The 17,247-nt window shown below is 41.6% G+C and overlaps 1 protein-coding gene across 3 annotated transcripts in view; it reads left to right on the top strand.

The window, feature by feature from the left end:
- The first annotated feature begins 5,907 nt into the window (after positions 1 to 5,907).
- Positions 5,908 to 17,247, top strand: part of BUB1 (BUB1 mitotic checkpoint serine/threonine kinase) — a 41,323-nt gene continuing 29,983 nt past the window's right edge. The window contains exons 1-8 of one of the 3 annotated variants that reach the window (XM_025354355.1): positions 5,908 to 6,050; positions 9,564 to 9,623; positions 9,705 to 9,843; positions 11,060 to 11,256; positions 13,359 to 13,402; positions 14,371 to 14,471; positions 16,036 to 16,088; positions 16,179 to 16,363. In XM_025354355.1, the coding sequence (XP_025210140.1) occupies positions 6,025 to 6,050; positions 9,564 to 9,623; positions 9,705 to 9,843; positions 11,060 to 11,256; positions 13,359 to 13,402; positions 14,371 to 14,471; positions 16,036 to 16,088; positions 16,179 to 16,363 (805 nt within the window). In that variant the 5' untranslated portion in view covers positions 5,908 to 6,024. The remainder of the gene's footprint in view (positions 6,051 to 9,563; positions 9,624 to 9,704; positions 9,844 to 11,059; positions 11,257 to 13,358; positions 13,403 to 14,370; positions 14,472 to 16,035; positions 16,089 to 16,178; positions 16,364 to 17,247) is intronic. The other 2 variants (XM_025354357.1, XM_025354356.1) reach the window with 2 other exon arrangements.

Genomic DNA, 17,247 nt, shown 5'->3' with positions numbered 1-17,247 from the left:
TCCCCTCTCTCATTTTCTTCCTCTTGCTCCAGTCATGTAAGACATGCCTGCTGTCTCTTCACTTTCCACCATGATTGTAAGTTTCCTGAGGGCCCCCCAGAAGCAGAAGCCACTCTGCTTCCTGTACAGCCTGCAGAAGCATGAGCCAATTAAACCTTTTCTTTATAAATTACCCAGTCTCACGTATTTCTTTATAGTAGTGCGAGAATGGACTAATACAATTACCACACCTAAAATGGAATTAACATTTAGGGATCACTTGAGACCTTCATATAAACACCAGGATGATGTGCTGAACTGCACAACCTATCAACGATTACTGGGGAGGTTTCTTGAGGGAGTTGGGATCCCATTCCCCTATCTCCCCTCCATCTTTCCTCCCAGTCTGCAGTGATACAGGGTAGAATCAGGGCTACCATTGGTTCCATAGGTGTCCTCCAAAATCACAACACACACACAGATGAAAAATGTCTAAGATGGAGCTATAGATCTCCTTTTCTGCCTGTTGACTTTATTCTTAATATTCTACAGTCTCCTAAATCACTCCTTTGTTTTCTGAAACTATTCTAATTATAAATCTCCAACCTTATATAATGTTTCAGGGCACTATGTGCTAGCCACACATCTAGTACTACTACTTTGAATGTCTCTAAATTTCTCAGGGAAAAGAAGATATACAAGTATCTGGGATTATTTGCTTAGATCAAATCTGCAGAACCTAGAGAAAATCATTTTCCTTTGTGAAACACAGCACTAATTTTGATATTATGTGTCATTCCAAGATATGTTAGGAATTAAGTTGAAAATCTTATGAGGTTATTGGATAGTGGAAGACAAAGGACCGTTATGAAGACAAAGGGACAGGTTTCTTCATTCATTTCACAGATCAGGAAGCTGATACCCAGATTGAGAGTTTAGGTCATTTGCCCCATTTACTGCTTCTTAGGAAAATCAAGGTTGGATCTTAAGTACACTGATGTGGCCTGATTTTCCTTCTCCAATAAGTTTGGAATTATGATGTTGGAATCGCAAGACATTGAAAGCCCATATACAAATGAAGATACTTTATCTATTGGCCTTCATAATAGAGAAATTTATCAGAGTCATTTTTAGATAGATGGACATTTAGTATTAAAATCATAAGGGGAATTGGAGTCGGAAAGGAAGACAGACTTATAGCTGCACATTTCCGCATCAGATGCATATATTTAGACATAGCTAGATCTGCTGCTCTGACCCAGACCAAAGCACACCTCTCCTCTCACACTCTGGGGTGGGTTTGAGGAGACGAGGTAACAGAAACACTAAAGCAACAGTAATGCCAAAAATAAGAGGGAGTGCCACATTAATGAAGCAAGAATTATCATTTAATAGACTTTCAGACATTCTATGACAACTGCTGCACTCTCAACTTAGGCCTGAGACAAAATGGCAGAGGAAGAAGATTAAAGACAAGGGTGAGAGCTGAGAAATCGGAGTGCTATCAGTGGCACGAGCTTCCAATTGGTGAATTTTTTAAAAATGAGCCACACATTTGCCAGCCCTTTGGTATTTTCTGCTTATATTGATATATATAAATGGCCAGTGTGTATTTCTTTGAGGTTTACAGATTTTCTTTATCGAAGTATCAAAATATTCAGAGATTCTTCATTTATCCCCGACATGTAGAGATAATGTGGAGCTCTTAGGAAAAAAAAAAAAAATCATTCTAGGCTTAGGAAGTGGAACCTGAAACTTCTTTCAATAAGCTTCTGAAGTCTGTGAACCAAAGTTGTCTGCTCTTTTACAAGGCCTATTGTGTAGAAGAAAAAGGCCTGGTAACCCTCCCAACTCAACTTTGTTAAAACCAAAGCAGCAGCCTTCCCAGCACCAACGGCCTGTTTCTAGTAATTCTCCTAGGCTCTCCAATTATCTTGGATTCTTTTCTTTTTCCTATATATTAAGGACATCATTGTGTTCTGAGAATTGTCCTTCCATGTGATCTGATTCCCTCCTTCATCTTCCATTCTCTCTGCCTGCAAGGCCAGTTTGAAGTCTGCAAATTACTTTTCTCTGCCTTTTCTGCCCATCCCTCTCCCTGTCTCCAATAAATCCTCAACACTACCAGGTTCAGGATTTAGGCTCTTTAGAGTTTTATGTTATTAGCCTAATACGGATATTAAGATGAACACATTGTGTCGGCAGATCACTTTGATTTTTCCTCTAAGAATAATGGCAGAGGGGAACTGCCATAAGTGAAAATAAAGGAAGCCATTGAATAAGCCAGGACATTATTCCTAGGAAAATGTGGGTCTCTAATTACTGCTGACAATGCTAGTATTTTATTTCTATGACTCCTGGATATACCTGCGGTGATTGGCGTTGGAGTTTGACAAGGAGTTAGTTTGCTTTTTTTAAGGGCAGTGTAGAACAGCATCTATAATACCTCACCCATAAACAAGCCTGGTGGGAGAGGAACCCCCAGTAACAGAAGTGAAGGAGAGTAAACAACTTCTGTGGCTTTTAGAAAACAGGGTAGAGCTAAGTGTAACTATCATGAGGTCCTTATGGTCATATGCTTATTTGCTTCAAAAAGACTATTACTAAAGTGATGAAGTACAAACTTCTTAGTGTAGCATTCAAGATGTAACATCAAAATAACAAACCAGTCTTTCGAAAAAGAACCTCTAATGCTCATGAATCCTCAAGAGTGATTTCCTTCTAAAATCTTGATTTACACATGGAATGACCTCCCCAGGGTTCTGCCAGACCCATATCCATCCCCACTCCCTTCAAGGCCCAATTCAAGCCCCACCTTCCCTATGAAGCTTTGTCTGACCAACAGGTCCACAAGACCTCTTCCTCCTCGGAATACCCTTAGCACAGGGGTCTCCAATCCCAGGCCACGGGCTAGTACCTGTTCATGGCCTGTTAGGAACTGGGCTGCACAGTAGAAGGTAATTGGCAGGTGACGGTCTGAGCTCAACTTTCTGTCAGATAAGCGGGATGTTAGATTCTCATAGGAGTGCAAACCCTATTGTGAACTGCCCGCATATGTGAGGGATCTAGGGTGCGAACTCTTTATGAGAATCTAACACCTGATGATCTGAGATGGAACACTTTCATCCCGAAACCATCCCACCCACCGCCCACCCCCACAATCCCTCGCCCCCGCCACCACCCCACCATGAAAAATTAAAAATTGTCTTCCATGAAACCTGTCCCTGGTGTCAAATAGGCTAGGGACTGCTGGCCTAGCAGATACAGTCTGAACTCTTTTGGCTCTTAATATACATATATACCACCTTTAAACAATTCTTTATTTCTGTGTCCTCATTTCCCAGACTAAATCATTAATTCCTTCAGGACAGGCTCTGTTTGACTTAGACAAGGTTATAATTAGCACCTAGCTCATGATGGCTTCTCAATCAACATTTCCTAATTGATTACTGATTGAGCCACTATCAGAAGCAGATGAAAACTTGAGTTGATGGGACCAAAAGTGTCCTAGTTCCTGTGATGGTTAGCGGAATCCAGCACTTATCTAAAGACCTCAGAGTTTATTACCTTTTGAGTAATAAACCCCACAAATTGGAGACTCAGGTAGATTCAAAGCCATCAACACACTGGAAGAAATTTCGGACTCAGTGAGCATCGGAATTTCCAGAAGCTAAATTTTTGTTTAGGGTTTTTGTCTGTCTCTCTCTCTCTCTCTCTCTCTCTCTCTCTCTCTCTCTCTCTCAGAATTTCACTCTGTGGCTCAGGCTGGAGTGAAGTGGTGCAATCCCAGCACTGCAACCTCTGCCTCCCGGGTTCAAGTGATTCTCCTGCCTCAGCCTCCTGAGTAGCTGGGATTATAGGCACGTGCCACCACACCTGGCTATTTGTTGTATTTTTAGTAGAGACGGGGTTTCACTATGTTGGTTAGGCTGGTCTCAAACTCCTGACCTCTTGATCCGCCCATCTCAGCCTCCCAAAGTGCTGGGATTACAGGCGTGAGCCACCGTGCCCGACTTTTTTCTTTGTTGGGAGGAATTCCCTCTCTGTCGCTGGAGTGCAGTGGCGCGATCTCAGCTCACTGTAACCTCCGCCTCCCTGAGTTCAAGCGATTCTCCTGCCTCAGCCTCCAGAGTAGCTGGAGGGATTACAGGCGCGCCCCACCACACCGAGCTAATTTTTGTATTTTTAGTAGAGACAGGACTTAGCCGATTTTTGTGTTTTTAGTAGAGACGGGGTTTCACTATGTTGGCCAGGCTGGCCTCCAACTCCCAGCCTCAGATGATCTGCCCGCTTCGGCCTCCCAAAGTGCTGGGATTACAGGCGTGAGCCACCGTGCCCAGCCTTATTTTTTTAGGTATTTAACTCAAGAGGCCAAGGAAGCAGAACCTCCACCTAACCTCCTTCTAGCATGAACAGCTCTTTATTTTGTATTGTCAAGTGACCCTTGAAACACTTTTGAGAGGTAGAGTAAAAAGGTATTAAAGACCAAGGGCAGAGAAGATTAGGCTCTTTCCCAACTCACTCTTAAGAAACATCAGCATATTACATATTACTTAATTAATTTTTTTTTTTTTTTTTTTTTTTGGAGACGGAGTCTCACTCTGTCACCCAGGCTGGAGTGCAGTGGCCGGATCTCAGCTCACTGCAAGCTCCGCCTCCCGGAGCCATTCTCCTGCCTCAGCCTCCCAAGTGGCTGGGACTACAGGCGCCCGCCACCTCGCCCGGCTAGTTTTTTGTATTTTTTAGTAGAGACAGGGTTTCACCGTGTTAGCCAGGACGGTCTCGATCTCCTGACCTCGTGATCCGCCTGTGTCAGCCTCCCAAAGTGCTGGGATTACAGGCTTGAGCCACCGCGCCCGGCCTACATATTACTTGTTTCCTCTTTAGACATCTGGACTCCTCTACAAAGAAGTATCTATTTTTGATTTTATGGTGTCTAAGAACTTGGTCTCCCAGAGTGCCCTGTCCCCCAAAAGATGTTGAAAGCGGGCATTCTGTAATCTACCCAAATTTTTCTGCTTTTATGTTAATTACAGCTGACTGTAGAGAAAGTCCAGTCCCGTGAGCCCCACCTTCCACGTGAAGCTGTTTGACAGATCCCCTGCGTGGCTCAGAGCCCAGCCTTTCAGATCAGTTAAATAAAGCCCAGGGGTCTACTCCAAGGACACTAACCCATCACTTTCCAGTGCCTCGTGTAAAATTATGCAGCCGACCCTAGAACGCCCCTGCCCCGCCCACGTCCCCTCTACATGAAGGCTGAGCCAAAAACTCCTCAGGTTTTCCCACAGGCCGTCGTCACTCCCTCTTTGCCACGGCATTTGAGATTCTGGGCTAAGACTATTGGTTTCAGCATCTGGGATATTTTCTCACAGCCGAGGACGCTGATAGAAAACTGCCAGAAAGCGGGAGGGGTCCCCGGCAGCAGGTCCCGTTTTTTCTCCCCTCCTGCCTCCCGGGTGCTGCGGATTACGCTACGACAGTCTCGACCCTGCACACGGATTTTTTTCTTCCGTTCCATGAACCAGACATAATGATTCTGATTTACATATTTAAGTGAAGGGGAGAAGAAACACGACTCTCAGGACCCAAGGACTGAGGCACGGTTTTTCTTTCTCAAAGAATTCCAGTTAAGACATTTTTCTCTTGCAAAGTCTTTCCTACAATGATGGTTTAATTGTGTAATTATGTAGACCAGCTACAACCTGGATAGCTAAAACAAAAAAGCCAATTCCCTACGCCGAGCCAAGCCAGCTCCCCCTCGCCGCGCCGCATCCCAGACACCCGGTACTCGCTCAGCAACTGCCAGGTTTCGGTTCAACCGAAAACCACGGGAAATGGGAGGAGCTACTGGCCCAAGGGAGGGAGGCGGGACTTGATCTCCGAGCAACGGCCCCGGCGATTGGCCAGCCTTCTGCCGCCGCCACCAATGGGCAGGCGCCCTGAAACGTTCGGCGAGCCGACTGCGGCTGCGCGGGGTATTCGAATCGGCAGCGGCTCCTGGTTTGTGGCTGAAATTTGGCCGCTGCCGGCCAGCGTCCTCTGGCCATGGACACCCCGGAAAATGTCCTTCAGTAAGTGTCCGTCTGGTGGGGCGGGGAAGCCCAGGGGGCTGGGGCGGCTGGGGTTCGGGCCTGGCCTGCCCCAGATCTGCCTTCTTTTGCCCCCTCCGCCCCCTTCCTGGGTTTGGAATGTGTCCCACCCAGCAAGGCCATGGGCTGCTTGAGAGCCGGGGAGGGCTCCGGCACCTTGGATTCCGCTGAGGCCCGGAGCTTGTCCGCCCATCTGCGCCACAGTGGCCGTTTGGAGGAATCTGGATAATTCGTTAGGTCCTCAGAGCTCTCGTTTATTCTTTGTAAGGAATCCCCTCCTGACAGTTCAACCTGAGAAAAATCCTGAACCTTGGGTTTAGATTTTATGATACATTTTCAAAATCACGTATTTAACAATTCGACTACAGTAGGGAACGAATTTAAAGTTGCTCTTCTATCCGTAATCTCACTGCTGTTTTTTAAAAGTCTTTGAATACAGGGTACTTTTAAGAAAAAAAAACTGAAAAAAAAATAGCTTTGCTTATTATTGAGTGATGTGTGCCAACCCGCCAACATCACTAACTTTTGAAGTTCCCACGCTTTTGTTTTATGACTTAGATGATTTACCCAGACTGTGACTTAAAGGCATTTAAAACGATTAAGTCATAGGTGCAGGAAGTAAAACTGGTCCGTTTTATCAGTTCCTTGGGATCAGAAGACCGAGATTGTTAAATATAGTCCAAACAAAAATCCATTTGCTCTACGACTTTTTCTGTAGCCTTCAACCTAGCCGGCAAATTATTTTCTTTCAGAAGTCCCCCGCCCCTTTTTTTAAATGGAAAGCAAATATTCCTTGTCCTATTTTGGCTTACTAAAGATGAATTTGCTTTAATGAACTGGATGTTTTACTATTACAGGGTATTCAGGTCATTTTACTAGAGAAATGTGGTTGGTGTTAGAACATGAAATGTTTACCTTGGGCGGGCCTACTAGACATATTTTGGAAGAAAGGTTCTGAAATAGGGATTTGTCCCTCTGCTATAAAGCATGAGAGACATTTAAAATTCAGAATTTTTTTTTTTTTTTAGTTTTAAAAATAAGCAATACGTTTATATGACTAAAAGAAGATTCAGAACAGTATTGACCAAGACCTTCTGTACCTGTCTACTCTCCTGCTCTGTCACATGTAACCGTTTTTCTAGTTTCTTTTTGGAAATATAAATATTTACATTATTATAATATATTAAATGTCTGCATGTTTGTATACATTTTTTGCCTTTACCACACACAAAATATAACAGTATATACACTGCTCTTTTGCCTATCAATATCCCTGGAGATCTCTACCAATACATAAAGTTCTTTCTTATTCTTTTTTTTACAACCGTGTAATATTTCATGTACCATAATTGATCTAAGCAGTCAACTATTGATAGACACAGATTGTTGACAGTGTGTTTCAAATGGTGGCACAGTGAAAAATCTCGTACAAAACATTTTGCGGATACACATGTGTATGTGTCTTCCAAATCTGCAGAAGTGGTTTGCTGGATCAGAAGCAAATCAGTCCAGTTTTGGTAGATAATTCCCTTGGCAGGAATTGAGCACATGCCCACCTACAAGCAAGATGTGACAGAGAGCCTGCTTCCCATTGCTGCACCTACACAGTCTCCTCACGGTTTTTATTTTTGCCAATCTGATGAGTGAAAAATTGTATCTCAGCGAAGTGAATTTCTGTTTTGAGAGGTTGAACATTTTTCATGTTTGTGAGCCATGTATGTTTTTCTGTGAAATAATTTCTTATGCCCTTTGCTCGTTAAAAAAAAAATGGGTTAATAACTTTTTTTCTCAGCTTCTAAAAGCTCATTGTTTTTCCAGTTTAACATTTTTGACTCTATTTTGTAGGTTTTTTGTTTGTTTTGGTTATTTGCCATGCAGAAGTTTTTATTTATGTATGGTTGTCTTTATTTAGCTTTTCTTTTGTGGCTTCTGGATTTTGAGTCATAAGAAACATTGATTTCATTTATATAGCTAGAAGTAAATATTGTTTTTTAGGCAGGACATGGTGGCTCATGCCTGTAATTCCAACACTTTGGGAGACTAAGGTGAGAGAGTCACTTGAGGCCAGGAGTTCAAGACCAGTCTGCGAAATATAGTGATACCTCATCTCTGCAAAAAATAAAATAAAAAATTGGTCAGACATGCTGGCATGTGCCTGTAGCTTCAGCTACTCAGGAGGCTGAGACAGGAGGATCACTTGAACACAAGAGTTTGAGGTTACAGTGAGCCATGATTGCACCGTTGCACTCCAGCATGGGCAACAGAGCAAGATTCCATCTCTAAAAAAATAAAAATAAAAATACATATTGCTTTTTACATCTTTTTTTTTAAAAAAAATTCGTATAGTGTCTCAGATAGAAAACCTAGGAGTCTTCCTGACTGGTTTGCCACTTCTATTCTCACCTCTACCTCCTTCTTCACACAGAGGTACATTAAAATGCAAATTAGGTCTTGTCACCCCCGCATTTTTCTGCTCATCACACTTAAACCACACTGGCTTGCTTTCTGTTCCTGAAGTTCTCTCAGCCTTGACCATTTCCCCCTCAGATAGCTACATGGCTGTCTGGCACTGATCACATGTCACCGCCTCTGAGAGGCAGGACTTCCCTGACCACCCTGTCTAAAACTAGTAACTCTTATCACATTCTCACCCTTTGTCCTGTGATATTTTATTTTGTTTGTTCTTCTAAGTACTTAGTGTAACCTGACATTACTTTGCATGTTTCTTTTTGTTTGTTTAGCCCCTCTAGCATCTGAATTCCCAAGGGGAATTTTGCTCTGCCTGACTGATTTTTTTCAGCTGTGGTTGAGTATGTGGAAGTGGGGGACACAGAATTCTCTGGGAGCTCTGTGGCTGATTTCTGAGCACTGCTATCATCTGCTATTCCTCTGGGACTTGGTTACTTTGAAGCCATGAAAACAAACTGTCTGGAAACTCTACTTTGTGGTACTCTGGGCTGCCTCACACCCATTTACAAGTCCTCTTTGACTCTTGTTCCAGCCATGTCTCCAGCCATGCTCCTGGGAAGCAAAGGCAGGGGTGTGAGTCGGTGGTGCCATGCCTGGATCCCACTGGAATGGCAGGAGTCTGAGTCAGTGCCATGCCTGGATCCCGCTGGAAGGGCAGGAGTCTGAGTCAGTGCCATGCCTGGATCCCGCTGGAAGGGCAGGGATCTGAGTCAGTGCCATGCCTGGATCCTCTTGTTAGGAGGAGGAGCAAACTTCTGGACACTGCCCCTCATGGTGGTAGTGACATTGGGGTTCTGTGAGAGGAGAAGGACACTCGGGGACAGAGCTGGGACTTCTGGAAAAACACTCGCTGCTTCTGAGTTTTCTATGTCTGAGCGAATGCTTCTTAAAATTTTAAATACTATGTGGATTGATAGTTAAGATTTTCATTGTAATGCATATAAATGGTATATGTAAAATGAAGTCTATCTTTTGCTTGTAGGCAGTATCCCTAACATCCCATGTGCATACCTTTCTCTCTTCTAGGATGCTTGAAGCCCACATGCAGAGCTACAAGGGCAATGACCCCCTTGGTGAATGGGAAAGGTCAGCATTTATTTATTTTATTTCCCCTAAACAAACTATATGCTGCCCCGTGGAAAATTAACATTATCGATATTTTTCTAGATACATACAGTGGGTAGAAGAGAATTTTCCTGAGAATAAAGAATACTTGATAACTTTACTAGAACATTTAATGAAGGAATTTTTAGATAAGAAGAAATACCACAATGACCCAAGATTCATCAATTATTGTTTAAAATTTGTAAGTATACTTAAGATGTATAATCAAATCTATAATCATGTTGTACTTCTGCTTTTTAAACTTAGATCGTAAGATCATTTTAGACTTTTAATTCCTTGTTTCTAGTTCTGAAGATATAGAGAGGAAAGACTGTTTATTCTCTGATTCAACAGACTTCTGTGCCACTAGTGATTAAAAAGTATGTAGGGGCTGGGCACAGTGGCTCACACCTGTAATCCCAGCACTTTGGGAGGCCAAGGCAGGTGGATTACTTGAGTTGAGGAATTCGAGACCAGCCTGGCCAACATGGTGAAATCCTGTCTCTACTAAAAATACAAAAATTAACTGGGCATGGTGGCAGGCACCTGTAATCTCAGCTACTCGGCAGGCTGAGGCAGGAGAATTGCTTGAGCCTGGGGGGTGGAGGTTGCGGTGAGCCGAGATCCTGCCACTGCACTCCAGCCTGGGTGACAGAGTGAGACTCTGTCCCCCCACCAAGAAAAAAAATTATGTGCGGACTTCTCTCTACCAGCAACCAGTCAGTCAACTCTGTAGTTGTGTCTCCAATTCAATTCCAGCACTACCTGAAAATACCTTCAGATTCCGCAGGTTAAGGGTTCTGTTCCACAAGACTGCCTCTCACTTCTAATGCCAGTTGCAAGCCACAGGTTGTTTTACCTGTGCTTCTGACTGACTGGCTATAAAGCAGAGCTCCCATAACCCTCTCCCTGGGCCTGGGTTTGATGAATTTGCTAGAGTGGCTCACAGAACTCAGGGAAACACTTACTTTCGGTTAATGTTTTATTATAAAGGATATTACTAAGAATATCGATGAATACCAGATGAAGAGATGTTTAGGGCAAGGTATTGGGGAAGGTGTGTGGAGCTTCCTTGCCCTTTCCAGGTGTGACACCCTCCAGGAACCTCCCATGTATTTAGCTCTCCAGAAGCTTGTCTTAGCTCTATCCTTTTGGGTTTTTATGGAGGTGCCTTACACAGACATGATTGATTAAATCATTGGCCATTGGTGATCGGCTTAAACTTCAGTCCCTCTTCCCTCCCTGGAGGTTCAGCAGTGGGGCTGAAAAGTCCAACCCTCTAAACCTGCCTTGGTTTTGCTGTGACCGGCTCCCATCTGAAGCTACCTAGGGGCTCCCAGCTTAGCTGGCTAACTCCTCACCAGACGTAGACTAGCAGTTCCATTATTCTTACGTCTTTTTGTTTTGGGTTCCCGTAGGCTGAGTACAACAGTGACCTCCATCAATTTTTTGAGTTTCTGTACAACCGTGGGATTGGAACCCTGTCATCCCTTCTGTACATAACCTGGGCGGGGCATCTGGAAGCCCAAGGAGAGCTGCAGCATGCCAGTGCTGTCCTTCAGAGAGGAATTCAAAACCAGGCTGAACCCAGAGAGCTCCTGCAACAACAGTACAGGTGCTTACAAAGTCAAACTCACTGTGATGATTCTGACTTTGAAAAGGAGTGTTTGCTGTTAAAAATTGTATCGTTAGCAATTTGTACAGGGGAATCCTGCTAGTTTTGGAAAATATGGATAATATAGGATAGTGTAAAGAAAAAAACTGCTCAGAAATATTACTGTTAACAATAACTGGCACATTTCCTTCTAGTATCTTTTCCTGTGCCTGTGTGGGTATCTTTGTGTTTATATATTTTAACAGCAAGTCATATTGTATGTCTGGTTATACATACAAAGAAATACTGAAGAAATTATGAACTTTTAAACTACTTCTGTAGTAGTTGTGAAACCTGTCACAGTGTTGTGTCATAATCCAACCACTCTCCAATTGGACATTGAAGTTGTTTACATTTTGATTTTTATAAACGGCACTATGATAAAGACCTTTTTTTTTTTGGAGATAGAGTCTCACTCTGTTGCCCGGGCTGGAGTGCAGTGGTGTGATCTCAGCTCACTGCAGCCTTCCACTTCCGGCCTCAGGAGATTCTCCTGCCTCAGCCTCTTGAGTAGCTGGAACTACAGGGACATGCCACCATGCCCAGCTAATTTTTCTATTTTTAGTAGAGACGAGGTTTTGCCATGTTGGCCAGGCTGGTCTTGAACTCCTGACCTTAAGTGATCTTCCTGCCTTACTCGGCCTCCCAAAGTGCTGGGATTACAGGTGTGAGCCACTGCGCCTGGCCTGTGATGAATATATTTCTTAATGAATAACATTGTTCACATTTTAAAAACTTTTTCTATGATCAAACATATGTCACTTAGGGAATTGTGGAAATACAGAAAACAAAAGAAAACCTTTTGGCATTTTCCTTGGCGCTTTTTTTCCTTGTTACAGGATTGCATGCATGCTTTATGTACATATACAGCTTTGTGTCAACGTCTTTTTCCTTCATCATAAAAGTATTTTTTAGTATATTTCCTATTTTTACTTAGTTTCTTCTCATAGATTCTCAGAATTGAAACTGGTGAGTCAAAGGGTGTATGAAGAGTTTTTACACTTGTGGTGCATGTAACCAAACTACCTACTTGAAGGTTATACCAATTGTTTACTCTTCTCCTCTCATTAGTGGAATTTGAGACCCATTCTCTACTGTACCCCTTGCCAGCCTTTAATATACTCATCTTTTCAATTTTTCTGTTTTACTCATGCCTTTTTAAGATGTCATTATGAGATTTTTCAAACACACAAAAAAGAAAAAGTTAGTATAATAAACTTCCATTTATCTATCACCAGCTTTTAATAATTAACATTTCGTGTTTCTCAGTGCTGAGGAATTTTAAAGCTGACCCATAACAGCAAAATATTTTTCCCCAAACCCTATTGTAAACATCTCTAAAGTCTTATTTCTTACAGAGCCTTATTCCATAATCATACCTAAGAAGACTAACAATAATTATTTAATATCATGTAATTTTCAGTCTTTCCTCATCATGTAAAATGACTTCTTAACCATTGGTTTGTTTGACTAAAGAGCCAACAAGGCTTACCACTGGGTTGCTTTATAGCGTGCACTTTGGCTCGCATCACTCAGAAATGTCAGGCGTGGGAACTGCACATTACTTGACAGGTAGAGTTGAAAATGAAATATGCCATGAAACGACATATTTGAGAACTTCTCACAGAGCGTGAACAATGATATGTCTGCCTTTTAAAGCAGTAATCTAAGTACTTTTGTATTTTCACTTCTTTCTTCCAAATATATTCATTATGTTCCAAATGTATAAAGTACCTAAAGTAGGAGTTCAAACATCCTGTGTTAGAACATTTGCAGACTTGACACATGGAGAAAGAGGGTGCATTTTTATATGAATTTGAGAAATACTGACATAAACTAGGCAAAAGGAGGAATTTTTGTAATACAGATAATGTATTGGATATAAAAATATTTCCAGAATTTTATTTTTTAATTTCGAAGCAACCCTAAAATTTAACTGTACATTCTCTCTTGACATCAGACTTTACTAGCTTATGATAAGTTGTCTATGGTATTTAGTTTTCACTCTAACAACTGTATACTGTTTTATAATCTATATTGATGTCTTTTCTGCTATCATTTAGGTTATTTCAGACACGCCGCACTGAAACCCATTTGTCAGCTCAAGGTAAAATTAGGCTGTCTAAAATGCCTGTTGTTGTCCATTTAGTCTTGGATTTGTACTAGTATTTTCTTTTAAAAAACAAACCTGGCTGGGCATGGTGGCTCAGACCTGTAATCCCAGGACTTTGGGAGGCCAAGACGGGTGCATCACCTGAGGTCAGGAGTTCAAGACCAGCCTGGCCAACGTGGTGAAACCCTGTCTCTACTAAATACAAAAATTAGCCGAGTGTGGTGGTGGGCACCTGTAGTCCTGGCTACTCAGGAGGCTGAGGCAGGAGAATTGCTTGAGCCCAGGAGGCAGAGGTTGCAGTGAGCCGAGATCATGCCACTGTATTCCAGCCTGGGTGACAAAGTGAGACTCCGTCTCCACAAAAAAAAAAAAAAAAAAAGAAAACCCATCCAATTTTTAATGAAAACCAAATTGTACTCTCAGGTGACAGAGAAAGCATTCTGATCATCATAATCCCACTAAATAGCCCCAGACAGCAGGGGCTTTGTCTTAGCATTTTAAAAGAGCAAACCTGCAAGAAAAGCTTGATAATTTCACTGTATTTCTAGGATTTTTTTTTTTAATTCAAAATTGACCAAAATACTTAATCTGGACTCCATCTATTTGTAATGGAATCAAATGTGTTTAATGCAACTTTTGAAGAAATATAGCCATTTCTTTTTCTTAGAACTAAATATCACATTTCAGCAATAAGCATTGCCTGTCCTATCTGGTTGTTTAAAATTACTAGTTAGGTTTTACATTTCTTTTGGGGACTTCCTGGCATTTTGAATTGGTCAGAAAATTGTGTAATACTTATTTTAAAAATGTTTTAGTTGCAATTTCTGAGACAGTGTAAATGAGTTGATTTACTTCTTATGATTCCTACTGGAAGGATCAGGGGAATGTATTGTGTGTGATAATTTTACTTAATATGGTTTTACCCTTAATTTCTCCTTACTTTATTCTCTTTTCCCTCTTAGCTAGAACCTCAGAACCTCTGCATAATGTTCAGGTTTTAAACCAAATGATAACATCAAAATCAAATCCAGGAAATAACATGGCCTGCATTTCTAAGAATCAGGTAATAATGACATTTGTAGCTTGTGTGGAAACTGGGAATGGTATTGAATGGCCAGCCTGGCTGCCTTCTATATCCACTTTGACATCTCATTTCTTTGATCTTTCATGGCTCTAACCTCCATGTCAGCCACCTGCCCCTGTGGCAACTTCCTGGGCCTGTTATTCTCCCCGACAACTCACCTCAAATACAATTTGTTGTCTAACCCAGGGGCCCTCACCACGTAGCCTCCTGTCTTTACTCTCCCCACCAGCTTTTCCCTTACCAATGAGTGTCCTTCCCTCTGTTCTGCTGGCCTCTGCATAGGCTCTGGAAATCCCTACCTGGGATTGCACCCATCTGGGGGCTCCTGAGCCTGGCTTTCAAAACTCAGAGCCTCAAAGGTTGTTGCCTGTTACCTCAAGTAACAGGGAGGTCTCATACTTCCAGGCACTGGGACATGCGTGTCCAATTCACTCTTGATGTTTTGTGTATCTCTTATGTTTCTAGGTTCACTCTTTAGTGCCAAAAGATAGTGATTTTAGACTTCTTTTCAGTCTCTTCAAACTTGGGACCTGGCTACCTCTAGCCTCCGTCTCAGGAACTTCAAAAATACTATCTCAACAGATAGCAGATGCCATCAAGTGACATCTGTCAGTTTTCTGCCACCAACCAATAAATGTAACTGCATCCTTCCCTGTGAGAAAAGGTGGCCTTCTATCTGTGCTTGCCCTTATTCTCATCAAGATTTTTGCCCTGTGGAGATCTCTTCTGCCTCCATGGCGTATCAACATGGGAAAATGCTCAAGTCTCTTCTTCCCTCAGCCTCATGTTTCCCAACTATGTTTCCCATGTTACCCTCCACAGTACAACTTTCTTTCAAAGTTCATCAAGGACCTCCTTGAAGCAAAAGCCAATGGAAACGCCTCTGTTCTTAGGGTGTATGTACAGGTTTTATTAATGTAACACGTTCTTAGAAGTAGAATATGCATTCCTAACTTTGACAGGTAGTGCAGCTTGTCCCAATTTACATTTTACATCCTATAGTTGCTTGCCAGCCTCCTGACCTCCTTTTGCCCTGTCTAAGCTCTAGACAGTAGAGATGGGTCTTGATTGCAGTCACAGTTCCCAGACCTAGCTCAGAGTGTGACATGGAAGTGTCTGGTAAATATTTGTTTAGTGAATGAATTTGAGAACTCTTGAGGGCAGAGTAGTACCTGAGGAAAACTTTAATTAGAAAAAAAAAATGTAACACAGCAGTTGGGAATGTCAGTCGCATAATGTTCAGACACTATCGTCTAGCTCCTAGACTGTGAATTGAAGGGAAATAAACTATGGTTCTTCTCTCCTGCTGAGTAGGACTTTATTAAAAAACAAAAAAGTCTTTCTTTGATTAAGTTGCAATAGTTATTGTGAGGTTGTTGATACAAAGTAAATCTTTTGATATTAATCATAATTTAAAATTACGTAAATCTTGGGATTAAGATCCCTCTTCCCCTCAAGCATTTTCGTATTGTTTTCTGAAGTAATTTGGGTGACGCTTTCTTCTCAGATAAGTGAATGCTGATGTTTGTTTTTTGTTTTTTAGGGTTCGGAGCTTTCTGGAGTGATATCTTCAGCTTGTGATAAAGAGTCAAATATGCAAGTATAATCAGTGCATTAATCTAGTATTAGTTTCCTTTAAGTGCTCTTCATACATTGTTGTAAATAATGTATTTTTCCCCCTTATAGGGAACAAAGAGTGATCATGATTTCTAAATCAGAATATTCTGTGCACTCATCTTTGGCATCCAAAGCTGATGTTGAGCAGGTTGTTATGTATTGCAAGGAGAAGCTTATTCGTGGGGAATCAGAATTTTCCTTTGAAGAATTGAGAGCCCAGAAATACAATCAACGGAGAAAGCATGAGCAATGGGGTACTTGCAATCTTGTATTTTGAGTTATTCGTATGTCACCTAAAAAAATCCTCATCTCTGAGTAATTACTTTTTTATAGAATAATTGACTATGTTGAAAGACTGCAAAAAAGTCTTCATCTCATCCTATCAGAAGCCCGAAATCATTCTTAACCCATTTTGCGTTTGCCCCGAGAGTACTACTCTGGCAGCGAGCTGCACTTTTTTTTTCTGAATTGGAAATTGCTTAACCACTAGTGTAGCAGCCAAGTTAGTCCAAGGACTAAACTGATGTCTTGGCAGCAAACTCATGGTTGAAAGAGTGCTAAATTAGATATCCATACCACTGTCATCTTAGCTTTAGTGAAATAAATATTTTAAAATTTTTCAGTATTATCTGTATATAGTAATTCTAAACCCCTAGGTCAGTTATTTGAACCTGTATTCCACTCAGAACTTCTATACCATCTAAGTTATTTGGGCTGTAGCCATTCTGGGCCTTCCTTTTTTGTTCGTTACTTTTCATACTCAGTTGACAACACAGAAGACAAGTCAGTTAACACAGAGGACTCATTTTGTGCTGGGCATAGATGCATTTTTCTTTCACATGCCATGACCGAAAGTCTTAAGCCAGACTCTTTGACTTGTCTGGGGCATGGCTTTGTTAACCAGTTGTTGGAAATGGGACTGACCACAGCATGCTTGAAGCCCTGATCAGTTAATGCATTTCTACTTAGAAAGGTCTCTAAAAATTTTTATCTTTTAAAAACAAATAAAAACTTACTTTAAAATGATTTAGCAATCATGATTGTTTACAAAAACAATCATGTATATGATGGTTAAAAAAATCTTTACTATTATACTGTGCTATTATTATTATTATTTTTGATCAGCATGTAGGTTTTT

The sequence above is a fragment of the Theropithecus gelada genome, chromosome 13 (genome assembly GCF_003255815.1).
Source record: "Theropithecus gelada isolate Dixy chromosome 13, Tgel_1.0, whole genome shotgun sequence".
Lineage (NCBI taxonomy): Eukaryota > Metazoa > Chordata > Mammalia > Primates > Cercopithecidae > Theropithecus > Theropithecus gelada.
This window is presented reverse-complemented; position numbering and strand designations above follow the sequence as displayed.